The sequence below is a fragment of the Magallana gigas genome, chromosome 3 (genome assembly GCF_963853765.1).
Source record: "Magallana gigas chromosome 3, xbMagGiga1.1, whole genome shotgun sequence".
In the NCBI taxonomy this organism is placed as follows: domain Eukaryota; kingdom Metazoa; phylum Mollusca; class Bivalvia; order Ostreida; family Ostreidae; genus Magallana; species Magallana gigas.
The window spans coordinates 54,700,748-54,727,811 of NC_088855.1; the positions used below are offsets into that span (position 1 = coordinate 54,700,748).

The following is a 27,064-nucleotide window of genomic DNA, read 5'->3' on the forward strand; positions in this document are numbered from 1 at the left end:
AAATTTGTTGCTGCAAGAAAAAGTGGGGGGGGGCAGGCCCCCCCCCTCCCTGCCCCCCCCCCCCCCCCCCCCGATGCTACGTGCCTGATTTTCAACCACTTTACACGTGGCTGAACACGAACGATAACTCTGTTCTGAATATCATCGTTTAATTTAAATAACCGCTAGATGGTGAAATAAAACATACATCCAACACGGTTTTCATGTTTTAACATAAATCAAAGTAGGATATGATATGAAAAACGACTATTACTTACGTATTTTTAGAATATCATCCGAACACATATACTTCCGCTCGAAAATTCACAGGAACTGAACAAATCTTCGTGAAGTCTCGTGAACTTTCATTCGAGCACCTCTGGATTCATTATATACTTAGCAACGATAAAGAAAACATTCCGAACACATTCGCAGGGGTGACATATACTTTTGCACATTTCTAACGACAAAGATGCCTTTTAATAAATCATAAAGAATATGACTGAGAATTCTTTCCAGGTCTACACACTTTCTACCCTGTACCTTTAATCCATAAATTTTGATACAATCTGCATAGGAATCAAGTTATGTATGTCTTTCAGTAATAGAATTGATAGTATAGATTTCGTATTTTGATGCAAACTATACACATGTATGCTTTTCTCTGTTCAACAACTTATTTCTTTATGCTCCATGCAGAAACTCAAGAAACCCAGGTTTGAATAATTGGTGAATTTCGTCGTGTAATTGATATGTTAAAATTGTGTGACATCCAATGTATACCTGTGAACGATGGCGACGAGTAGAAATCCCTACGACAATGTGGAGGTGGAACTAACAGAAAAAGACCCGTTTGTCAGCGTGAAAACGGGCAAAGAGTCGCAAGCCAAAGATTTACAGATACTGAGAAGTCAGTTTTTACCAGCAAGAGGTGAGTTGTAAGAGAGAGAGAGAGAGAGAGAGAGAGAGAGAGAGAGAGAGAGAGAGAGAGAGAGAGAGAGAGAGAGAGAGAGAGATTATCCTACATACATTTCGTAAGTTCAATACATTTACCGATGCCGATTTTTAATTTTTTTGTTACAGAATATATTAACAATTTCAAATGCCCAATTGAAGAAGCCTTTGACAAATGTTATGCTGGGCAAAACGGCGAAGGAAAAACTAGATTTCTTCGGTGTGCTGAGACACTTCATGTTCAAAGGTTACAGATGAGGAAAGACTTGGAATCTCTTTCTTCCTTACTAAATATCAATGACCAGAACTTCAAAAAATGTGTGTTCAGAGCCATTCAGGAATCATTGTTAGAGATGACCCTGGATGAAACAACAGTGGATATCATTGACAGGTGCTTGGTCTATGTTATACAGCATTTAAAGGACTCGGAGGACGAAGACACACTTCAGACACACATTGTTACCATTGACACAGTGATTAGGTGCTGTGCTGCATCCGCCATACTTTACTGCGCTTATAAAAAAACAAAGAAAGATTCTTTTAGCAAAATTAGCAAAAGCGTTTCATTAATAAATAAAATCTGGACTAAGGCAGTGTCTAGAAAAGGTGTGAAAACAGAAGATCCAGTATGCTATCAATTGCTTAAAGGCGCAATGTCTCTTGTTGCGACCCTCAATAAACTCAAATTTGGAATACAATTTGAGGATCTCTTCAAATGTGTAGATGCCAGTTTCTCTTTATCGAAACATGACAAGGTTGTGTCAGACATTGCGCAGAAAGGATGTATTACAGAGCAATTGGTTGTTACGTTTGGAATTTTGTCAAAGGTAAACATGTTAACAAACCCCTCAAAAAGATTTTGTTATTATAATTCCACATCAAGGAAACTCAATGTATCCTCTTTTTTTAGATGTCAGCAAACCCTCCTGATATGTGTAAAAGGTTTATACAGTTCATAGGACCAATTGTCCAACGGAAAGGACAGAGAACTCTGCTACGTTTAGATGAAGATTTCCAGCATCTAGGATATCTAATTGTTTGTGGAGTTGCCTTTATCTATAGGAAATGTATGTTATGTTTGGATGGCAGTATAAATCATGTCAATTAAAATAATACAATAAATGAATTTAAAACTTGGTAAAAATAATTTTATATGTGTATTTTATTTTGTTTCAGTTCCTCAAATGCAATCGGCCGATCTTCAAAAAATAATTGAAGATGTTGTTTTCTTGTTAAAAAACACCCATTTGAAAATTCCGGAAGAAATGACAGATCTGATTTTGTCTTTGAATGCCGCCATCGCTCAACCACTGATCCTCTGTCTTAATCTATCGGAGGAAAACATGCTGCATTTAGCTGACGACTACACTGAAAAAGTGCTTCCATGTTTAGTTATCTACAACACTAACCGAAAACATCTCCAAAAACTATCAGATCATTCTCACTGGATGCTATCCGCTGGTCGCTTTTTTTCACACAGCATAAGATTAGCCATGCTTATACCAGGAATTGCAAATAGTCAATTTAAAACTAACAAATCTGTGGATGATAGCAAGAGAATAGAAAACGAGTTCGACATTTTGTTGAAATTACAGAATGGAGAAACTCATTTAAATATTGTCCGAATGCTAGCATTTAACCCCTTACGGAGCCGGTTACATTTTCACGTAATTGAACATTACTCTACATCACTTATTGACAAAGTCATTGAATCAAGGTTACGCCAAGAATATCTCCCAGATGACTGGATGAACAGTCGCCTAATAGATGTTGCTTGTGGACTCCATTTTCTTCACCAGAGAAGCATAATACACAGAGATATTACTTTGAACTCATTTTCTCTAAAACCCATTTCGCCTTACCATGAGATAGCCGTTCTTTCTAACTTAGAGATGGCTTGTTCTAGTAGTAACGAAGCATCAACAATCGTTGGCCAAATTGCAGGTAATAATTTCATGGTTATACGATTTGGTTTCAAAACATTTTATTGAAAACACATGTTTTGATATAAATTGCTGGTATTTTTAAAGATGTTTATGGAGAAAATATCCCCACAAGGTGGTCAGCCCCCGAATCTCTATGGGACTGCACCTTTGACGCCGACACGGACTCCTGGATGTATGGTCACTTCACTCGTTCCCTGTTTACTTATGGATGCGAGCCTTATACAGAACTATACAGCGAGACAACAGCTGAAATCATGGCAAAGGTTGTAGCTTGTGGATTGAAGCCTTACAAATGGCCATGTATCCCTTTGTCCTATCACAAACTAGCCGCAAGCTGTCTTCAGTTTGAGAAAGAAAAAAGACCAAGCATGCAGATGATTATGCAACAGTTAGAACAGCTGAAACAAGACCAACTGAAAAAAGGATGTGAGTATTTACACGTATCTACAATAAAAAAAAAACATTATAAACTTTCACAATGTATAGTTTTAACCATAACATTCAACATAGTAAAAATGAAATCAACAAATCGAATACAACATTGATACGAACTTTCTTTTACAGGTTATGAATATAAAAGATTGCCAAAGATATCCAATAAACAGGAAGAAAGAAGACATGAACCCAAAAGGGTAACTGGATATAAAAACGTTAAACTGTTAACATCATCATATCACCGATCGTATGAGAGAGAGAGAGAGAGAGAGAGAGAGAGAGAGAGAGAATTACTGGCATATCTGTTGATATGTTTATAAATAATCAATAATTAATTACGGCGTTTATAGTGTGCTTTGGTAGATTAGAAAAAGTAGATTAGACATTCTTCTAAATGTTTTTGTTTTTTAATTGGGTTTGATAATGTATCGTTCACACCAAAGTGTTTTAAGTTTGCAGAACACTGAATATTCTATATGTGCTTTAAAAAAAAGAAGATGATATTGATCAGTTACTGAAAGTATTCATTTATTTTTTTTTCATATTTTTTTATTCATGAAATATTTCATTGTTATGCCATTCTTAACAATATGCGGTTTTGACATGTCTTGTACTTGAAGGGAATTCCTGAAACGATAAAGAAGATGAAAAGCTGCCCTGGATGTAAGGGGACATTTTTCTATTTATCAATTATCGTTGATATTGAGATGAAATTTATATTATATTTGAAATTTACAATACCAATATACTTAATCCAGGTAAGAGAGATACTTATATCGAAATCAAGAAACGTATACCACAGAGCCCTAACCCAGACTATGCTCCTCTGATATTTGATCTAACGGACACCAAAGCCTCCAACGAACCAGTTATCAGCGAAAAGGTGAATTTTTAAGCTTCAACCAGTGTTATTTAACTACAATGTGAACTGTTTTTGCACTGAGTTGAAATTAGGAAATGCTATAATCACTTATTTTGAAATAAATTTAAGAGATTCGGATTAGACGTGAAGGAGAAGTTGACGGTGGAATTTCACAACAAAATACTTCCTAAAATGAGTGAAGACTTTGCTGAGAAAATGGGCATCTGTGAATGGCCGCCGGAAAAACGAGTAAAACATTGTAGTTCTGCAAATGACGAAGTAGATATTACATTGGTGAGAATTTTAAGTTTCTTTGATAGTTCTGTCTAGAACTGTATCAACGTAACCTTTAACCTCACAAAGTGTTATTTTACACAGTATTACAGAGTTCCAACAGCAAGAAACATTTTGGACTTCTCCAAACAGTTGAGTGATTATCAAGTAAACGGCATTGACATCGATGTCATTTTTAATATTACCAGACTCGTAGAGAAAATGCACGAAAAACGTTGGATAATGGTGGACCTAGTTGGAAAGAATATTTATATTCAGGATAGCAACAATTATAAGGTGCGTTAACGATGCATTACCATGTTTTGAGGATTTGTATAATAAATATCAATAAATCTATCTCATGACAGTGGGGTTAGTGACACCTCAGTCACAACTGGCTGTACGTGCTTGATGATGTTCAAATTTGTTTACAGACGAGTTGCCACTCGCAACGGTGATACTTCCGTTTTACGATAATCGTGCAACAGATATATGTTTTTCTTTGCGAACAGCAGGGGAAATATTTGCGTCGTAGGTCACTTGCAAGTACTAGTAAATCGTACCGACGTCTTTCTTTGCCTCACGACAGCTGTACGGACAATTATTAGTTTTCGCAAAAGAAGACTATTATTCTGTAATTCCTGCTTTGGTGAATATACTTGCTAAACTGGGCGAAACAAATAATATTAAGTAAGGAAATTACAATTTCTTTGACAAAATGACTCGTGAAAAACAAGATAAACCGATTAAATGAGTTCATAAATAATATCATCGACAAAAGAAAACACCATTTAATTGAAACGTATACCAATACAACAATTATGTAAAGAATATCAAGATGAGCTTTGATTTTCAAACCCCGTTTTTTGCTTGTAACTCGACATCTGACTTTCGCCTTTCGAGGAAGTATTAATAATACCCATATTTACCATTCTAGATTTTTAAAATGGAAAAATAAAATTGTTTTTATCTTGTCTAAGTGCTTATAATTAAATACTGTGAGCCCAGTTTTTGCGCGAAGTCCTACAACAATTTCCTCTAGTAGGATGTGTTGGAGTTTTGTGCAGATGGTTTTAGTTGAAAATATCGTTCTGCATGTACGTAAACATCATTTGTCTTGTGCTCTCTCCAAAAATGTATACGATTCTATCTTGGCACGCTTGCGAGTCGAAGTGCTTCGGAAATCTTTTGCCTTTTCTCCAATTCTACTTCACTTTCCTTCTCATCCTGTTTTTTCCCCCACGTTTTTGTCAAAAAGAACGTATTTGTCTGTTTCGATTTTGTTTTTAGAGGGGGATTGCAAAACCTTTTTGTTTTAATGAATGGTAAAACTGTAGATTCTCTTTACCTTATGGGGTATTTTTACATTACTAGTATTATTTTTCCTATACATCTTGTTTATGGGCGATTCGCATGTACCACAAACAGTTGGTGTACGCATGACGTAAGCATGACCTACTTTTACTATGCGTTCAAATTATATGATGGTGAGCACAAGCGACTTGCCGTCAACGAACGTGTAACGAAAAGGACAAGTGAAATCTCCTTACGGTATTCCTGCAAGTCAAGCTGTACGGTTATTTTACGATTCTTGAGTGAAGCACAACTGCAGCGTACGTTTTCAGATCTCACAAGGAAGTTTTAGTGAATGTTGTACATGCAACCGTGCATATTTACGGGAAGCCTACGTCCTTCAAAAATCGTAAGAGACACTTGCGTGTCTCACAAGATTTTCATTAAAATCCGCCCGTAGAAGCACGTACGATCAGTTGAGACTGAGGCTTTATCTAGAATGATCGTAGCCAAAACACACGCACGCACGTGTGTAATCTTTATTCTCTTTATACTGTTATAGGTGTGTCAATTACGTATTGGGCGTATGGTGAGACTGCCAACTCATGAAGACAGTGTGCTGTTGGAAAATTATGAATTTCACGATATAATGCATTGGTATAACGAACTTCATATTGAATATTAGGGTGTAAAAGGTTATCACCACGGTGACGTCATTATGTAGAAAGGACGTCATGAAGATTCTCCTATTTTGATAAATTGATGTTTTGTTGCAAAATACGGGTGTTTTCCGATGGGTTTTTGACTGGGAAACAACGAGCACAGGCTTGTGCAAGTATCTTTTTTTTTAGTATGATGTGTATTATTATAAAGAAGAAAAGCATATTATAATCGTACTTGAGCAGACCTGCGCTCTATTCTTCCGAATGCAAAATAAAAAGAAAATATGGCAATATTTTCATTTGTTTGCAAAATTGCTGAAATTAGCTCATTTAGGTGATGTCATAGTTAAACAGCGAATAAGCAAAGGTGACTTAAATCAATATTAAAGTGATAGACATCCTTTGTATAATGATTGATGAAGATTTGGTTTTCATACGATACTATTTAAAATTGATTAAAATTGGGGGGGGGGGCAGATATTTGACCATGCCAAATAATTATAGTCCTTTCATCCATGCCCCCTATAATATATGCAAAATGGCCAGCTAATAGACTGATGGCTACAATCTTTTTGTACCGTGTGCACGAAGGAAAATGGACACGGTTTATTGGCAGTACATGTAAGAATAAAGCAGACAAGTAACGGTGTGTGATGTCAGGATGAAAATAGTCTCTTAGACGAAACAGTGTGCGATAACATAGAAGCCTACCATTCTCATTAATTCTTATTTTAGTATTTGGACAGGGTACAATTCACAAGTATTTGCATTCATACACGTTCATTAATTTGTTTGCTTTTATTCGTGTTTACCAACTAGGTTACCAATAGAAGTAATAAGACACGGCGAACTTTCTACCGGAAGTGACGTATATACTATGGCGATGTTATTTTACGAGTTTTATATGGCTTTATCTGGAACAAAACGTCTGCAATGTCGACCATTTTCTAAGATGCACCCATCACGAGTACATACTTTAGTTTTTGCATTTTGAATATGTTTTATATTTTCTCTTTTGTTTTTGTAAAGAAGTAGATTTTCTAAAAATTTGATGTGCTATAACTGTTTTATGATGGAATAAGGCATCATTTTTTGAATATTATTACGTGATAATTATGTTCGAGACTTGATCACATCTATCATAAAGCCTGAATTTAGCAAGTAATAAATAGAAAGAAAACCAAGTGCAGTTTAATCCTTTTCATCTGATAATATTGTTCTATGCGGGTATTCAGATTTTAAGTCATTTACAAGACGGTAACATCCCTGATCTACCAGAGAGGTGCCCGGAATGGCTGTATGACAAAGTGATGAAACCATGTTGGGATCAAGACAGAACATGTCGTCCAACGGCGACGGAAATTTTGTCAATCATCGCAGAAAATAGGTAAATGAGTTGCCTATTTTTAGTATTATATACTAGCAAAATGGTGTTTTTAATGAAATTTGATACAGAAACACATTCTTGGCACAGGTTAAATAATTGAGTTTTGTTATTTATCGATTGACAGACCTGAGGGAGAAAATTATGAAAATCAACCAATAATCTCGGGTATACCAAAAGGGACGTTTGGCAGCTTTAACAGTGATAGTCTTGAAAATCAACCTGAAACCTTGGACTCACCTACGGTTTATAACAGTTTTAATCTTAAAACAAAACTAGAAGATGTCAAATCCAATTCCACTGCAGCGAATGATTACAGTGATGAGGAGTATTGTGAAGTAACCTCCACTGAAAAACGGTCGTCTCCTTGGGACGACACTATGGAAGAAGAGCAATGTGGAGCAAGTAGATACGTAAACATCCCTGACAAAAAGACAAAAGGATATGAGCGGTGTTTTTCAACAGGAGGTATAGCCTGCGGCGAAACTAAAAATCCCAATCAAACTTATCAGGAGTTGTTAGTAAAAGATGACACAACCAAACCAAAGAATAGAACAAAACCACAGAATGGTTTGATTGACGTACCAAACTACGAGTTATTTGCCAAAGAAGGCAACGATGCGGAAACAGAAGAAAACGTTCCACCAGAAGTACCTGAGTATGAAAATGCTGCTGCCGGTTTTTCGAACATAAGCATTGGACGTCCCTTTCCTTTTAAGACAAAGCATTAGACAGATGGTCATGTAGTTCCGTCCACAAAGAAAATCCCCTTTTACAAAGTGATTTACGCGATCCTTCAAGTCATATGTATAGAAAATTATCCCTTTCAAAGTTGATCATTTTCATTTATAAGTGTTTGCAACCTCCGCATAATCAAACCATTTACAAATATTTAATATCCAGAAAGCCACTAAAACCAATAAAAATATTTCTGATGAAGAATCAAACTAAGAAGTAAGATATAAACTGGTGTACTAAGTATAACTCTTTGAATGATATCAAAGGTTATTCAAATAACTGTACCATATTTCTTACAATAGAATTATTTTCTGTGTTAAATCGAATCATATCCAAAAGCCAAGTTGTTTCATAACTAAATGGTGCTAATTGTGTAGTTTACTTATGTTTGAACATGTTTAGTGTCCAGTATACTAGTACATGACGTGTCTACAAAATCGTGTCAGAAAAGGTCTTAAAAATGAGAAGAGACTGTAGTGTTATATATCATTGCTGAATAGCAGGAGTTTTTTTTCTAAAAAATATTGTGAAACATTTTTGTTGCCAATACACGACCTTAATTTGATCCTCTTTCGTTTCATTAAAAATATGATGTTACTCTGGTGGCTTTTCCAACGAATATGCTTGGGAATGATTTCAAGGGTGTCCAAAATAAGCAATATTATTCTATGGTGTGGTAGATTAATAAAAAACTAAGAAAAGCTAATTTATTTGTTCGTATATTTCATCTTTGAATGGACCAAATGTTAGAGGACGTAAAATTTAGTTCGCAATTTTTTTGCTAACTTTAATAAATGTCATGCAATTGCAAATGCTATCTAAACAAACACAGTGAACAATTTTGAAAGTTAAGATTGTGCTTTGCCAATTTCATATACATGTATTATATTAAGATAGTTGGACATGCAATCGCATAACATATAGCGTTATCGGCTCTGATTAATCAACAGTTTATGAAACTCAAAATGATTCATGGTAATAAACCATCTAATACTCTGACATTGTTGCTTTATCTTAAACATATCTAGCTGTTCAAAACATATTGTTAAGAAACCATGTCCAGTTTAATGAACTATGTAAAAGCTTCATCTTAAAAGAACGAACTAAGAAACATCAAGCAACATATTACAGTTATGTAACAACACATGTAAGGATATCCATCTCACGACTGATATTTTAAGAATATTAAAAGAATTCATATATTCCTTCTATCAAAAATGAGGAATCTGCGCGAACTATTCATCGAAATGTTTGCACTGTCTTCATCTTCAGTTTCTTTATAATATGTAAAAAATCAGAAATATTTTAATATTGGAAGCATAAAAAATCAAAATATCTTCAAAATTTAAGAAAATGAGAGAAAATGCCGGCAAAGCAAAATCAATTTTAGTTTAAATATCTATTCCAATTTCGTAGAATAAGCTAGCAGACATTCCATTTTCGATCATTTAATTGAAGAATAAAAACTTCCTGTCTTAAACAGATGTCTACATACGTGTAACTGCAGATAACTACATTTATTTTATAATCCTTTTAGTTAAGGGAATTAGTAGTTACCTTGAATCGACATTTATGCATTAACAAGAAGGTCAAATTTGATTACACTTAAAGAATCATTAGGTTATAAGATCTCTTTAGGAATAGTTGGTTTACAATATCTACCTGTTTAGAAAAAATAGTGAATGTACACCTACCTATTCTTAATCTTGATAGCTGTGATGTTTAATGCTTTTCAAGGGAAACTTAATAACTGTAGAAATAAAGTTAGCAGATGAGATTTTTTTTATTTAGCTTAAACCTCAAATTCTTATGGGAGTTTCTAAAGATGTCAAGTTTAGTATTGTTTTACCTTTTTGTCTTCATTAAAAACTGATACTAAAAGTGCATTATTATATGTGGTGTTTGATTCCATACTTATAAGTCTGATATAGTATTTAAACATGTTTTCAAAACATATATAGTAAAGTGGATAAGAACCTTGTTCAGCATTGACTGCAAAATTTGATGCTTTTCAAAGTATACATAGAATACAAATGGAAAACGTTCTGAGGATTTATATCTAATATATGGTCTGTGATCCATATTTCAGATCCTCATGTTATAATTGATACAATTTTTGATGACTTAAAATGTAAGGATATTATTTCCATGTATACTTGATTTTATGCCCTTTTTGCTGAAAGTTGTTTAGAAGCAAAATTAGGCTTTTCATTTGATGTAAATACTAGTCCTTTATATTTGTATTGATATGCTCTAATTACAATATTATGCTTATAATAAAATATAATATAAAAACCCTATATATCTTTCACTTTTGTTTTTCTGGAGAAAATTATTGCATTGGTTTTATCTATATTAACTTGTAACTGCCAATTAGTACAATGTTTTTCCAAAGCATTCAGACAATGATGAAACCTAGATAAAGATTCAGAAATTAAAAATAAGTCGACAGCAAAAAAAAAAAATGTTCACACATATTATACTAGTATACACATTATATATCTACAGCCTCTTTCTAACTCCTATTGGATGTTTGTGGTGTGAAATTGACGAACAAAGTATGGATACCTAAAACCTTTAAAAAAGCTATGGTTACGATAGATTGATTTAACATCCAACAGAGAACAGTCAACAACACGTAACTTATCACTTCAATACACACAAGTACCAGCTCTGATGATTAAATCCTAAATTTTGACACACGATTTCTTTTACCATATGTATTTTTTGGCTGATTTAAGTTATCTTATGTTTATTGTTGAATATTACTTTAATTACATCTTACAAACTACACTGTAAGTTGTTGATAATGTCTTAAAGGGGTAAAGTGTATCCTATCCATTTCAATGCTGCCAGTTAACATGCCTCAGGTTTTTGTTTTATTTATTCAACAGATGTGTTGAATATATACTTTACCGTGTGATGTTGGTATGTGTACGGACTAAAATAGGGGCTGTACATTTAAATTCTGAAGATCTAGAATTCATTTTTAGCATTTTTGAAGAAAACAAAGTTTTAATATTCCAAGGCATCTAAAAACCGAAAGTAGGAATCCCAGAGTCATTTAATTTTCTTCCCGGAACAAGCACTGTGTAGAAAAACAGGTATGTTTGCCAAACCATTATTTTGCTGTGATTTATCGTTTACCTTTAGTTACCAAAACTATTTAAAGTTTTATTGCTAGTGAATTTTGTCTATAATTCAAATGAAATATCGAAGAGAAATAGAAAAACTCTAAAGTTTTTTGCGTAAAAATTGCTTTTAAAATTTTCATTTACACCATTTGGATAAAGGTTAGATAAGAAAAATTATTTGTGTTATACATATTTGCATACATATATTATAAACCATTTCAGAAACGGTTTTATTTTTGGTTGCGTAAGTTAGTGTAATCATTTTTTAGGTGCATGCTAAACATTTAATTATTGTGGACTATAGGGGATGTGTCGAGAATGATTGTGCTAATAATTTAAAATCCAGAGATGATTTCTGAGAAGATTAGGTCAGTTCTAAATATAGGTTTATTCACTTGCAATAAAACGCAACCGTTTAATAAAGGTTGGCGTTTTTATGTTTGTGCATTTAACACCCTGACTATATTTATTCTTCACGGCTCGCCGACTGAAATCTAAACCTCTGATTGTTGATTGTCACAACAATACAACTAGAGCATGTCGGCATTACGGTGTTCTATTTCACGTTTTTTATCCCACGTAGCATTGGGGGGAGCAGGTGGCACCCCCCCCACCCCCATTTTTGCGAGAAAAATGTTTCTAACACTTACAAAAAGAAAATTGAATTCAAAAGAAGTTGGCACCACTTTTTTTTGGGTGGGGGGGGGGGGCATACAAGACGAAAGTATATAGTAGCAGCGATTCTAACAGAAGAAAAAACTTCTTTTTCAGGATGTGCTTATTGGACCAGTGTAAATTTATAATTCCAAAACATTACTCTTGTCAACAACTTTATATCTAGTGCGAAAAAATTGATATTCTATTGTGTAAAACTGAAAGTGTGCATCGAATTAATTAGTGTACGTTGTGTGACATCCAATGTAAACAATTTAACAATGGCAACCAGAACAAATCCCTACAACAATGTGGAGGTGGAACTAACAGAAAAAGACCCGTTTGTCAGTGTGAAAACTGGCAAAGAATCGCAAGCCAAAGATTTACAGATACTGAAAAGTCAGTTTATACCAGCAAGAGGTGAGTTATGAGAGAGAGAGAGAGAGAGAGAGAGAGAGAGAAAGAGAGAGAGAGAGAGATTGTCATACATACATTCTGCAAGTTTCATAACCGATACCAAAACCTTAACCAATTATCTAATTCATTGTTTCAGAATATATTGAAAACAATATCTTAAATAATGACGCCTTTGACAAATGTTATGCTGGGCAAACTGGCGAGGAAAAAACTAGATTTCTTCGGTGTGCTGAGACACTTCATGTTCAAAGGTTACAGAAGAGGAAAGACTTGGAATCTCTTTCTTCCTTACTAAATATCAATGACCAGAACTTCAAAAAATGTGTGTTCAGAGCCATTCAGGAATCATTGTTAGAGATGACCCTGGATGAAACAAAAGTGGATATCATTGACAGGTGCTTGGTCTATGTTATACAGCATTTAAAGGACTCGGAGGACGAAGACACACTTCAAACACACATTGTTACTATTGATACAGTGATTAGGTGCTGCGCTGCATCCGCCATACTTTACTGCGATTACAAAAAAACGAAGAAAGATTCTTTTAGCAAAATCAGCAAAAGCTGTTCATCAATCAATAAAATCTGGAATAAAATGGCCTCTAGAAAAGCCATGAAAACAGAATATCCGGCCTGTTATCAGTTGCTCAAAGGCTCAATGTCTCTTGTTGTGGCCTTCGGAAAACTCAGATTTGGAAAACAATTTGAGGAGCTCTTCAAATGTTTCGATTCAACTTTCTCTTTATCGAAACATGACAGGATTGTGGCAGACATTGGGCAGAGAGGATGTATTATGGAACAATTGGTTGTTACTTTTGGAATTGTGTCAAAGGTAAACGAGTTTACAAACTTTCTACGCAGGAATTACTATTATATATAATAATATGCCAGAGCACTTCATTGTTCCCTCTTTTTCAGATGTCAGCAAACCCTCCAGATATGTGTAAAAGGTTTATACAGTTCATAGGACAAATTCTCAATCAACGTAAAGTACAGAGAAGTCTGCTACGTACAGATGAAGATTTTCAACAACTAGGATTTTTAATTCTTTCCGGCATTGCCTTTATATACAGGAAATGTATGTAATAACATCTTTGAATGACATTAACAAACATATTAATTTAAACATTAAAGTATGAATGAATTGAAAATGTAATGAAAGATATCTATATTTCGTTTCAGTTCCTCAAATGCAATCACCCAATCTTCAGAAAATAGTTGAAGATGTGTATTTGCTACAAAACACCCATCTGAAAATTCCGGAAGAAATGACGGATCTGATTTTGTCTTTGAATGCCGCCATCGCTCAACGACTGATCCTCTGTCTTAATCTATCGGAGGAAAGAATGTTGCATTTAGCTGAAGACTTCATTGAAAAAGTGCTTCCAGGTCTAGTTATCTACAACACTAACCGAAAACATCTCCAAAAACTATCAGATCATTCTCATTGGGTGCTATCCGCTGGTCGCTTTTTTTCACACATCATACGAATAGGCATTCTTATACCAGGAATTGCAAATAGTCAGTTTAAAACCAACAAATCTGTGGATGATAGCAAGAGAATAGAAAATGAGTTCGACATTTTGTTGAAATTACAGAATGGAGAAACTCATTTGAATATTGTCCGAATGTTAGCTTTTAACCCTTTACAGAGCCGGTTACATTTTCACGTAATTGAGCATTACTCTACATCACTTATTGACAAAGTCATTGAATCAAGGTTACGCCAAGAATATCTCCCAGAGGACTGGATGAACGGTCGCCTTTTAGATGTTGCTTGTGGACTTAATTTTCTTCACCAGAGAAGCATAATACACAGAGATATTACTTTGAACTCATTTTCTCTAAAACCCATTTCGCCTGACCATGAGATAGCCGTTCTTTGTAATCTAGAGATGGCTTGTTCTAGTAGCAATGAAGCATCAACAATTGTTGGTCATATTGCAGGTATTGATTTCTTGATTATCAGATCTGATTTAAAAGAAAAACACGTTAATAAAAAGACATGTTTTAGGTAAATAACTTAATTTTTTCACAGATGTTCACGGAGAAAATATCCCTACAAGGTGGTCAGCCCCTGAATCTCTGTGGGACTGCACATTTGACGTCAACACAGATTCCTGGATGTTTGGTCACGTGATTCATTCCCTGTTCACTTATGGGTGTGAGCCATATACAGAACTATACAGTGAGACAACAGCTGAAATCATGGCAAAAGTTGTGTCTTGCGAATTGAAGCCTTACAAATGGCCATGTATCCCTTTGTCCTATCACAAACTAGCCGCAAACTGTCTGCAGTTTGAGAAAGACAAGAGACCAAGCATGCAGATAATTATACATCAGTTAGAACAGCTGAAACAAGACCAAATAAAAAAGGATTGTGAGTATTTATCTTCAATAAAAATTTAACAATGATATTTAACACCTCAAAGATGAATTTCAACAAAACGTTTACAACAGAAGTGAAAAAACATTTTCTTTGCTTTACAGATTATGAATATAAAAGATTGCCAAGTATTTCAAATAAACAGGAAGAGAGAAGACACGTACCTAAAAGGGTAACTGGATATAAAAACGTTAAATGGTTAACAGATCATATCACCGATCGTATTCGACTGAGAGAGAGAGAGAGAGAGAGAGAGAGAGAGAGAGAGAGAGAGAGAGAGAGAGAGAGAGAGAGAGAGAGAGTATGTCATTTTAACAATACAGTTATGTCTTGTACTTGAAGGGAATTCCTGAAACGATAAAGAAGATGAAAAACTGCCCTGGAAGTATGAGAGTTTAATTCTATTAAACAATTTCAGTTGATATTTACATGAGATATTTTAAATTAATAATATTTGATAATTATGATATATTCACTTGTGATTTGCGATACCATATGTATTAATTTAGGTAAGCGAGATACATATATTGAGATAAAGAAACGTATACCACATAGTCCTAACCCAGACTATGCTCCTCTGATCTTTGATCAAAAGGATGTCAAAGCTCCCAATGAACCAATTATCAGACAAAAGGTAAATTCTAAGCTTTAATCAGTGTTAAAATGTAATGGCACTTCTGTGGATGAAGCTCTGCTGTCTTATTTAATACGCTAATCACTGATTGCCAATCTTGAAATTGATTTAAGAGATTCGAATTAGGCGTACAAGAAAAAGTGACGGTGAAATTTCACGACAAAATACTTCCTATCATGAGCCATGACTTTGCGGAGAAAATGGGCATCTTGGAATGGCCACCAGAAAAACGAGTTAATCATGGTGGTTCTGCAAAGGATGAAGTAGAAATTACATTGGTGAGAATTTATGCTTAATTAATATATATCTATGTCTATTGCTATTTCAATGCAACCTTTCATTATGTTCTTGGTATAAAATACAAGGTTTTTACATTCCCTGATATGAAATATCGGGAAATATCGGGTTGATAGGGGTATGATACATATTTTCCCATGTATTATTCTCTATTTATCTCATCATATGTGATTTTATTCAGAATTACAGAGTTCCAACAGCCAAAAACATTTTGGACTTGTCCCTACAGTTAAACGATTATCAAATTAACAGCATTGACATCGATATCATTTATAACATCACCAGTCTTGTGGAAAAAATGCACCAAAAACGTTGGATAATGGTTGACATAGTTGGAAAGTATATACATATTCAGGAAAACAACAATTTTAAGGTTTGTTAACGATGTATAACGTATGGTGATTAGTGTATTTAGGGATTGTCATAGTCAATGAAATATAGTTATCTCAAGGACCGTGCATGGCAACACACTTTGAAAATTGTCAAGTGAAAATTGATATAAAATATGTAACCAAGTCAAGGCTTTCTGATTTTTTTCAAAATGCATTATGAGTGAACATTAACATCTTTATCATCAAGAACACTTACTGCAATATAAATTTATCAGATTACTTGTTTATAGTTCTTTGTAAACACCGTTAAATATAGTCTAACATCACTGGAAATGGGTTTAGACAACAAAAGAAACAGTACGATTTCTAATAAACGATTCATATTAATTACTTGAAAAATGCACACGCATATTTCCCTCCTAAACATCATATTAAGGTGGAATAACACACCTGGAAAAAGTCACTCAAATTAGCTGTAAATTATTTGATTATGAAAGATATAATGATTAATTAACTATACATATGTCAAATAAGCGAAAAATTTGCAAATTGGGGATAAAAAATGAATATCTAAAATAAATCAATTCAGTAAATAACAGCAAAAGCCCCTGCGAGATTCGAATCGGTATATACGGATCATAAGCCCGACACTTTATCCACTCGACTATGAAGTGGGTTATAAGTTACCGTCGATAAAATCCTTAAAAAAACCCCCCAAAATGTCGTTTCGATCAGAGGTCAGCCATTTTATGACGATGTGTTATTCCACCTTAATTCCATTAAATCATATATCTGCAGGTTTCTAAGCATAAATCTACTTCTCCAATTCAAGCCAAATAAATAACAATGTTGTTTGATTTATAATGTAAGAGAGTTACATGTACAGCCGTTAAAACAATGTCAACTCAAAAAGAGCATTAGAGTATACACATTTTTCCATTAATTTTAAAAAAATTTATTATATTAGTATTTGATATACTTCTTATGATATTTTGATATACAAATATCATGCAATGAACTGTTCTTCTTTATCTGTTCATCATTGAACTGACTGATCTTATCGACAAGCCTTTTCATTGCAAACTTGCTATAAAGGTTAGCAAAACATTTCTTGTTTTTTTTCAATGTTCCTTTGAGCTAAACTAGTTTAAATAGTTACTTATCATATTTTAGATCTTAACGTTTTTGAATGGACCTTGGACAATTCTACGGCTGTATGGAAGGGCCAGAGGAAAAATGTTTTTTATTTGTTTCGACTAATTAGCTTATTTCTTCGGACGATTAAGGATTTGTTCGGACGAATAAGCTATTTTTTCGGACGAATTAGGATTTGTTCGAAAGAATTAGTATTCGTTCGAACGAATTAGCTATATATTTGTTTGGACAAAGTTTTGTTGGATGAAAAATTCGTCCAAACAGATTCGAGCAAATAGATAATTTGTCCGAACAAATCCGAATTCGTCCGAATAATTTTTTTTCTTTTTTTTTTTTATTTCATTTTCCAAGAAACATTAACTAAATGCAGTACAGTTTTTTTTTCAAATATCCTTTAATTAACATTTGCTTGCTCACTCAAATTCAACTATAATGTAAGATGCTTCATAAATTGAAAAAACCCCAAAAATGTAATATAAAAAACCCCAAAAACCAAGGTAAGTATAAAAGAGGAATATGATAAGACAGATGAAAGCAGGTAAATAAATAACTAATGCACAAAAAGTTGAATAAGACAAATAACACGACTATGACTGAATAATAGTGCCAAAGATAGATAACCAGGTATTGACAGATTTATGCATTTCAAAATGTTTTTCAAGCAATATATTTTTCATTCGTGTATTTTAAAATAAATAAAATAGAAGACCAAAAAGGCATGGCAGTTTGCCTTTTTCAAACAGGTAACTAATTTGCTTTGAACATAAAAACAAAACCCCTTTGTTATTTTTAGACAATTGAAGTTCACCTAACAAGATACTAATTACATTAAAACCAATTCTAAAGGAATAGGCATGGTAAATAACCAAGCCCAAGTTGTTCCATATTGTGAATACTTTTTCACAGTTTAGGAAGACATCCTAATTGTCTCAACTTCATGTTTACAAAAAGAGTAACAGTCAGAAGACACCACATTGATTTTTAGCTCATCTGAACTGAAGGTTTAAATGAGCTTTTCTGATCACCCGTTGTTCGTCGTCCGTCCGTCTGTTCATTGGAAAATTATCACATTTGTGTCCCCTTTACTAAAACCACAGGACTAAATTTAACCTAGCTTACACAGTACAAAGCATTCTTATGGAAAAATGTCTTTAAAATTCAAGAACCACTGCACCACAAATGCCAATATTTGCAAATTATTAAAAGCAGGCGGGGTACAAAGTTTAGAATTGAGATGTATAGGAAAAATGTTTTTAAAATCTTATTCTCAAGAACCACTTCACCAGAAATGCCAATGTTTCCTTAAAAGCTCGCATTTATAGTTAAGATTCTAAATTGTAAATATCGTGACCACCAGACAAAAACTGGGGCTCCAAGAGGGGTTCAAAGTTTAAAATATGTATGGAAACTGTTTATAATCTCAATTCTCTTTTGCAAGAGTTTGGGATAATACTATGAATATATCCTTGGGTATCAGAGATTCTAAATTGGTAAAATCGTGACTCCCGTTTTAATAACGGGGCACCATGAGTGGTTCAAAGTTTAACATAGAAATATATATATATATATATATATATATATATATATATATATATATATATATATATATATATATATATATATATATATATATATGTCTAAAAAGTTTCTTCTCAAAAATGTCAATGGTACAGTTTGTGAAATTACTATGCAAGTGTCCTTAAATAGTGTGGATTCTAAATTGTTAAAGCCAACCACAACCTACAGAGCAATGCTTGGGTCCAGAAGAGGTTAAAAGTTTAAAAATAGAAATAGCATATGCTACGAAATAGAAGGATCTGCAGAGAACTGTTGTTCAGGTGAGCAATGTGGCTCATATGCGTCTTATTTAAGTAATAATTCACTGGTAGAATTCTATGAAGTAATCTAAATTGTAACGATTGTTGCTAAGTATCTTTGTTTTAAAGCATACATTAAAAGATTTTAGAATCTATTTTTAACCAACTCTAATAGAAAAAGGAATTGCATTACAAGAGATTAAGTGTCTATACACTACAATGGTACATTTATTATGCAACAACAAATTAAAGATTTATGATATAATGGAATATATGGAGTGATATACTTATTTAGAGAATCTTTGTAAGAAAAGATTAAGGATATTTTGACACCTTTTTCATACCAGCTATTTATAAATAATGTTCTAATACCCACTTTAATATTTGTATTATACCAAACAGGAATACTGTGAAAGTTCCCTTTGAATAAACTCTCGTCAAAAGGTTTTATAACACAGAGAAATGAATTGAAATCATCTTGCCGAAAAATATTTATTTGGAATTACACATTCAGATATGAATGCATGAACAAACTCAAGTAATTTTTTAAACAATTTATACACCATTGATCGCTTCAAAACAACCTATCCATGATTTTTTAATCTTTAATCAACCTTGTAAGCAATGACAGGAAATGACGTCATAAAATTTTTCATTTAATTTCGTCCGAACAAACCCTAATACGTTTTAACAAGTAGCTATTTTGTCCAAACAAACAAGATTTATTTAATTTTTATCTGCCCCTTCCATACCGCCATACATATCAACGCATATTTTTTTCCGAAGTGCGTTGACTTTTCACTAGTTTATTTCGTTTTATGGATTTTTGAGACGGTTGACGGTTTGTTATTGTCATTTTTTTATTGATCCCAAATTTAAAGTATTTTGGTTTTTTTAAGGCGTAATTTTGCAAAGTGCATCGCACAACAATGTGGCTTGTGACAGCGTATTTTGATTTACCTTGTCTGCAGACATTTTGCTAACCTGTTTAGTTATACATAGCTTGAAGGGAAGACTTGTGATGGGAACAGGTGTGCATCTCCACATCGTGTTAGAAATGTACATTTGAAGCACGCACATACACATACAGACATCAATCTATATAGTTTTTCAAATGTTTACATTTAATTTATCATTTTCTCCTCTTCACACTGTTGTAGGTGTGTCAGTTACGGATTGGGCGTATGGTGAGACTGCCAACTGATGAAGACAGTGTCCTGTTGGAAAATTATGAACTTCACGATATTATGCATTGGTATTTATATCGAACTTTTTATCGCTTACGTGCAATGTTTTGAAAGTCGGTTTATCGCAATTATACGAAGATTGACGTATAGATATACTGGAGAGAGGGAGACAATATTACAGAACGTGACGCGTATAAAAGCAACAGTTTCTTGGTATAACGCAAAAATTAGATATTCTTAATGTGACAGTTACAAAATATTACATGTATGCAAAAACTTATGTTTTTTTCGACTACAGAAAAAGCTTAATCAGCTCCAAAATGAAATCAGAAAACTTGCTATATTTCAAAGTTTAACTAGTCCTGATAGATATAAATCTACTTGCTATCAAATTGATTCCAACATCAAAAATACATTTGCCTTAAAATAATTACTTTGCTTGACATATTCAGGTCATTTATAATTCATATACGAACTGTGGCAGACAGGTAGCATCTTTTACAAGATCATGATCACCTCTACCTTTTGCCAATTCATCCTAACAGTTTTTTTTAGATATAATTATCATTTAGTGGGTTTTTTTTTTTTTATTAAACTGACATTTTCAAATTGAAAGACTGATTGTTATACGTCTTCTGTGCGTGGTCACTTCCACAGAGAGTGAAACACAGAGATAAACGGACTAATTAGTGTTTTATCATTAATTAGAATATAGCAATTAGGTAATGGTATATAATGAAAGTCCTTCTCAGACGGCACAAAATGTTACATAACAGAGATGCATACCATTCACATTTATACAATCTACATATTTTGACTATTTGGATGTAGTTCAGCATTCTTATATCTTTGCTTTCCTATGTTATTTTTATGTTTATTAACTAGGTTACCAATGGAAGTAATAGGACATGGCGAAGTTTCTACTGGAAGTGACGTTTATACTTTGGCGATGCTGTTTTACGAGTTTTATATGGCGTTATGTGGAACAGAACTTCTGCAATGTCGTCCATTTTCAAAGATGCATCCGTCACGAGTACATACTTTTATTTTTGCAAATGAATTTTTCTATAGTCAGCTTTCCTTACTTATGTAGCAATATACCTTCATCATCTGATTATGGTGTTTTTGTCTCTCAGTTATTTCGATACACAAGGGCATGCTCTTCGTATGAACAGTTTCTAAGGCGAGGCAAGCTACTGACAAACAAGTTGATAAAACAGGACTATCAACAGTCTCATTTGAAATCATCTTTTCGTAAGTTCTATGGTCGATACAACGACCTTGTCGGCAAATATAATTTTCCAATGGATTGCATGCTGACTGACGTTTTTCATACTAATTGTTAGACCATAATAAATCACCTAATTGTCCATGGACTTTTCCGTTTTTCCTCCGATTACGACACAGATCACACGGCGGGTGTGACCGGCCAGCAGAGGATGCTCGCTCCTCCATGGCACCTAATCGTACCTCTATCTTTTTAGAGGTCCGTGTTGCTCTGCTTTGAATTTGTATTTCGTTTTATGGAGTTTTGAGATGGTTGACAGTTTGTTAATGAATATTTTCATAAGTTTGATATCTATTTGTAGGTAGATTTTTGGTTATTGGGAAATATGATGCTGTTTAATGAATGTTTTTAAAGAGAGAAATATTTGTGTCTTTTCATCAAGCTTATATTAGTTAAAAACTTTTTGCAGATTATAAATTTTAATTCAAACACATTCAAAACATAGGCACCTGACATTATGTATTTTCCTCAAAGTAAATAATATACAATGTATACCATTTACCTCATAATACACAATGTACAAATCTCCGCCAACTTAGATGTATTTTAAAATTTAAAATGTTTAAGTGAAAATTCCAGTTTTAGACCTAAAATGAACGTGTTGAACAATAAGAACTGTTCATTTATGGTTAAAATTAATAAGAAGATAGACAGATAAGCTTGAAAAAGATTTTTTGCAGTTATATTGAACTACAAAAGCTAGAACAGGACACAAGCCTTGTTTACATGACAAATAATTGTATACTCTGTATCTTGCTTATAACTCTACGACTGATTGTAAAATTTCATTTGATCATTAGAAATGCATTCCTAAAGCATTGTAAATGATAAAAACAGAAAAATAGAATTTGACCAATATCGTGACCATGTCTCTTTAATACTCATCGCTAAAATTATTCTGCTATCCTTTCCGTCTTCCTATCGGTCATACAACATTTTTGTTTTAGATTTAGCCAAAACGGCCTATGTCATTGATACCTGTCATTAATGAAATAAAATCACCCATCAACTTGCATTTATTGCCTTCAATTTGCGATTTTCAATTCAATGTGTTTTTTTTTATACTGTTAATATACCGGTATATTTTGTTTGTAAGAAAAATTATTTTCAAACTATTAAATTTTGCGCAAACAAACTTACTGTCGTGCGCTGTCCCCCAAATTAATTCTCTCGATTAATTTTCCGCGCAAATATCCAAATAAACACATACGTGAATCCTTTATAAATACATGTATACAAAAGAAAATTTCCATTTTTCCTAACATTAAATACTATAGTAACATATGTTACAATGATATTTTAATGCAGCTAATCATATTGACAAATCTTAGGTCTTGTTTCACAAAAAAGCGTTAAATACGGTGCATAAAGCTTTAAGATATTTGAAACCGTGAATTTTTTAAAAAAGTATCTATAAACAATTTGCTAAAATCTAGTTGATTTTGATGCAAGGTTTGTTTATATAACTTTATTTTTAAGCATTTTTGATAAAAGAAAAAAAGTTTTACACAATTCAAACCTACTCATCTAATAATGTTGTTCTATGTTGATATACAGATTTTAAGTCATTTGCAAGACGGCAACATCCCTGATCGACCAGAGAATTGCCCAAAGTGGCTGTATGACAAAGTGATGAAACCATGTTGGGATCAAGACAGAACATGTCGTCCAACGGCGACGGAAATTTTAACAATCATTACAGAAAACAGGTAAAATGATTTTTTTGTTACGTTATAAAAGACAAATTGTGTTTCAAATATTTTTCTTGTCATAAATTGTTCTGCAAAAAACAAAAACTAAATACAGAATAAAAACTTAATAATGCATGTTAAATGATCGTTTTTGTTATTTAACGATTAACAGACCTGTACGAGAATATTATGAAAATTCGAGCATACAAGAAGATACGAATAGCAGTTTTGACGAAATTTCTCTTGAAAATCAAACTGAACACTCAGACACTTCAGAAAAGTCGTATGACAGGTTTATTCTTGGCATGAGCCAACAAATTGACACCGATTTCATTGATGAGGAGAATTGTGAAACAAATGATTCCAGTGATGAGGAGTATTGTGAAGTAACCTCAATTGAAAAACGGTCGTCTCCTGGGGACGACACTATGGAAGAAGAGCAATGTGGAGCAAGTAGATACGTAAACATCCCTGATAAAAAGACAAAGGGAAATGAGCGGTGTTTTTCAGCAGCGGGTCTAGAGTGCGGCGAAACTAATAACCCAAAGTGTCAACATTATCAGGAATTAGATGACGACTCAAGCCTTCTTAAATTTAAAAGAAAACCCCAAAGGGATTTGATTGACGTACCAGATTATGAGTTATTTTCTGAAGAAGGCGACAATGTTGACACAGAGGACACCTCTCTACCAGAAGTACCTAACTATGAAAATGGTGCTGCCGGTTTTTCGAACATAAGCATTGGACGCCCCTTTCCTTTTAAGACAAAGCATCAGACAGGTGGTCCAGTGACACCACATAGTTCACATTTTTTGTATTAGCATAAACAATACAAAAAGAGAAGAACATATTATTTCAATAACTTAGAAAACTTTTACTTTACTTTTACTTTATAAAATGTACAGCATTTTTGTTGATTTTTTGTTCATTTTCTAACAATTTCTCAAAAAAACATTCCTTGAAACGGGAGCATAATATTGCTGAATCTCTCCGTGGTATGCAGGGTTTAACATGCAAACGCTGAGCTGAAATCGGTGGTCACCCATTGGAAAATTTATATATATATATATATATATATATATATATATATATATATATATATATATATATATATATATATATATGGATGCCTCATTTTTTAAGATTTGAAAGCGAAGAAATTGTGTTACAGCTCGGAGACTGTAAATTATTCAACTTTTTATACCGTCTTAATATTTGAGGTTGAAAACATTTAAATCCTAATTGATGAGCATCAATGATTCCTGTATACTTTAAATATTGTACAGTAAATTTCTTTTTTCTGGACAAAGACCTATGTGAACGTTTTTGTATTGTACTCTTGCTGAGTGATCATGTGTGGTTCCCATGCTTTATGAACCTGGAAAGATTTACTTTTGTGGGCCTTGTTCGCTGACCAAGGAGTGGGCATATGGCAGTTATCTCGGTCCTCCGTGCATATTCGTGGAAAGACATGCTGTGCCTTTTTGATTTTAAGTAATATTATTTACATTATTCCATGGACGTGAGTTCATATAGCATACCAGTCCTTCTGGTGTCAATTTCTTTTTTTAAATTGTACATTGGTAAAAAAAAATTGTTCTTGTTTTTCAGAATATTTTTTGTGTTAACTTTGATTGGACATGTTTGATGTTTAGTGCATATGACATGTTTATGATATCGTGTCTGTACAGGAATTCAAATAAAATGAAATTGCAGTAGGGTGATTTCACCGTGCATCGGACATATACCTTGAAAAAATCTTCAAAAATCTTATTCTTAAGGTCAGTACACAAAAAAGTAAATCTGGAAGCATGCAATTCCGGTACTGGCAGATTTCAACTGAGGCGAATTGTATGGAGACCGCTCTTTTGAAAAAAAATTGTTGAATGAATAGATTTAATTTGATAATTGGAAAATTCGTTTTTTACATGTAAGGTGGTTTGGGTCACCTTTATGTTCTATCGTATTATTTATCGAAATAAACAATAATATCAAGTATAATTTTATAAATAGTTTCTTTCCCACCATTGCTATATTTCAGCGAAGCACAGTGGGTCAGAGGGTTGACTACGGACCTGTAAGTCATGATTTCGAATCCCGCTGGGGATTTTAAAATTTTTACATTTCCAAAGTTTTCTAAAACGTATTTTTTGGTTAAATATTGTGCAAGAAAAATCTAAACCGGTGAAAGTATTTAAATCATAATGTACTTTAATCCACATTAATATCGACAGATGTTCGATACCGTGGAGGGTGGCTTTGAATTTCTCTCAGGTTTGGATACATGAAATCCTTCGAGTTAATTTTCCTCTTTATTTATTTGAATTAGTGTTGCATTAAGCGAATAGGCCTAAATTGAAATATTCATGTATTTATAATTCCAACACAATATTTAGGGAATTGTTTTCTTCAACTCAGAAATTGAAAAGTCCCCAAGGTGCTTGGGCCTTAGGGTTTAGGAACGATAACTCTTACCTGAGGAACTTTCATACCAAATAAATTTTTTATTTTTTGTGTGTTTTTATTCAATGATTTTCATTCAATTATTTTATATCAAATTTATTAAAATAAAATTTCTTATAATATGAAACAGTTTTTCAGATGATTTGTCAACAGAGTAAGAAGATATGAAAAATTATGATTTGGGGAAATACAAAAAAAAATTGCAATAATAAAATTTTTGAATGTTATGAAGTGTTATATTTTTATGTATGTGTCTGAAGGACATACAATGTATCCATCATATGACAAAAAAATGTCCTTCAATTTATTAATAGTTAACTTTTTAAAATTTATTTTACAAAAACACGAAAAAATATTTAAACATTCTTTAAAAATACGTATAATATCCATAACATCATTTTCATATTTGATAAGTATATGTTTTATGGTCTTCTATTGAACATTTGAATAAACTGTGGGTGTATAAAGCCACCATAAACTGTATCTTGTTTGGTAAATCCTCAGGTAGAGTAGATTCAGGTGTTTTTTTTTAAATCATGATCTCCATGGACTCGATTGGGCATCAATGGAGGTCGAATGTAAGAGGTAACTGAAATCAGTGATAAAAACAATGAAACATTTCCGTTTGGGATCATTTCAGATAAAACAGTTAATGTCTAGCTGCATACAACAAAAACTTTTGTTAAATTTACTACTAACAGAAGCCAAGACTAAAACACTTGCACAAAAACTCAAAACGCAACAAAACCTACACTCTTTCGTAAGATGCAAACTTCGCAACCTCTCACGTCGACGGTTTAATTTGATTTTTTAAAAAACACGTACACAAGGTTACGAGAACTGCATAATGACGGTCAGAATGTGGATGAGAATGCCGGACCCACAGTAGTACAAAAGGGTACTCATCTCGAGCTGATTCTGAATTATAATTTATGCACTGTGGTCTCTGGAAAAAAGTATAGTCTACATCTACCTAAGTGTATGTCATATGGCAGGCAACATTATGGATTTCAATCAAGTGGATTAAACAACATTTATTTAAATGCTGGCGAGAGACTGGAGGACCTATTGTACTTCGACGACG

General features: G+C 33.3%; 1 protein-coding gene across 3 annotated transcripts; it reads left to right on the forward strand.

Annotated features, from left to right (window-relative positions):
- The first annotated feature begins 752 nt into the window (after window positions 1-752).
- On the forward strand, window positions 753-26,107 carry LOC105341207 (uncharacterized). 3 transcript variants are annotated; one of them, XR_010712415.1, is made up of 16 exons: window positions 11,395-11,630; window positions 12,432-12,734; window positions 12,868-13,562; window positions 13,649-13,808; window positions 13,913-14,677; window positions 14,769-15,110; window positions 15,221-15,288; window positions 15,459-15,501; window positions 15,626-15,750; window positions 15,864-16,028; window positions 16,229-16,420; window positions 20,512-20,606; window positions 21,424-21,571; window positions 21,675-21,792; window positions 23,384-23,535; window positions 23,690-23,823. XR_010712415.1 is itself a non-coding variant. In XM_034480459.2 (15 exons), exons 2-15 carry the CDS (start codon window positions 12,596-12,598, stop codon window positions 24,336-24,338), a joined length of 3,738 nt encoding a protein of 1,245 aa, XP_034336350.2. In that variant the 5' UTR covers window positions 11,401-11,630; window positions 12,432-12,595; the 3' UTR covers window positions 24,339-26,107. The 3 variants fall into 3 exon arrangements, 2 of the variants coding, with proteins under 2 accessions (XP_034336351.2, XP_034336350.2); XM_034480459.2 differs by lacking the exon at window positions 21,675-21,792 and having other exon boundaries at window positions 11,401-11,630; window positions 23,690-26,107; XM_034480460.2 differs by lacking the exons at window positions 11,395-11,630; window positions 12,432-12,734; window positions 21,675-21,792 and adding an exon at window positions 753-910 and having other exon boundaries at window positions 23,690-26,107.
- Window positions 26,108-27,064: the final 957 nt, after the last annotated feature.

Coding starts and splice junctions, on each gene's coding strand:
- LOC105341207 (XM_034480460.2), top strand. CDS start 772: ATGGCGACGAGTAGAAATCCCTACGACAATGTGGAGGTGGAACTAACA. Junction 911..12,867: donor TCAGTTTTTACCAGCAAGAG/GTGAGTTGTAAG, acceptor TCATTGTTTCAG/AATATATTGAAAACAATATC. Junction 15,502..15,625: donor GATGAAAAACTGCCCTGGAA/GTATGAGAGTTT, acceptor GTATTAATTTAG/GTAAGCGAGATACATATATT.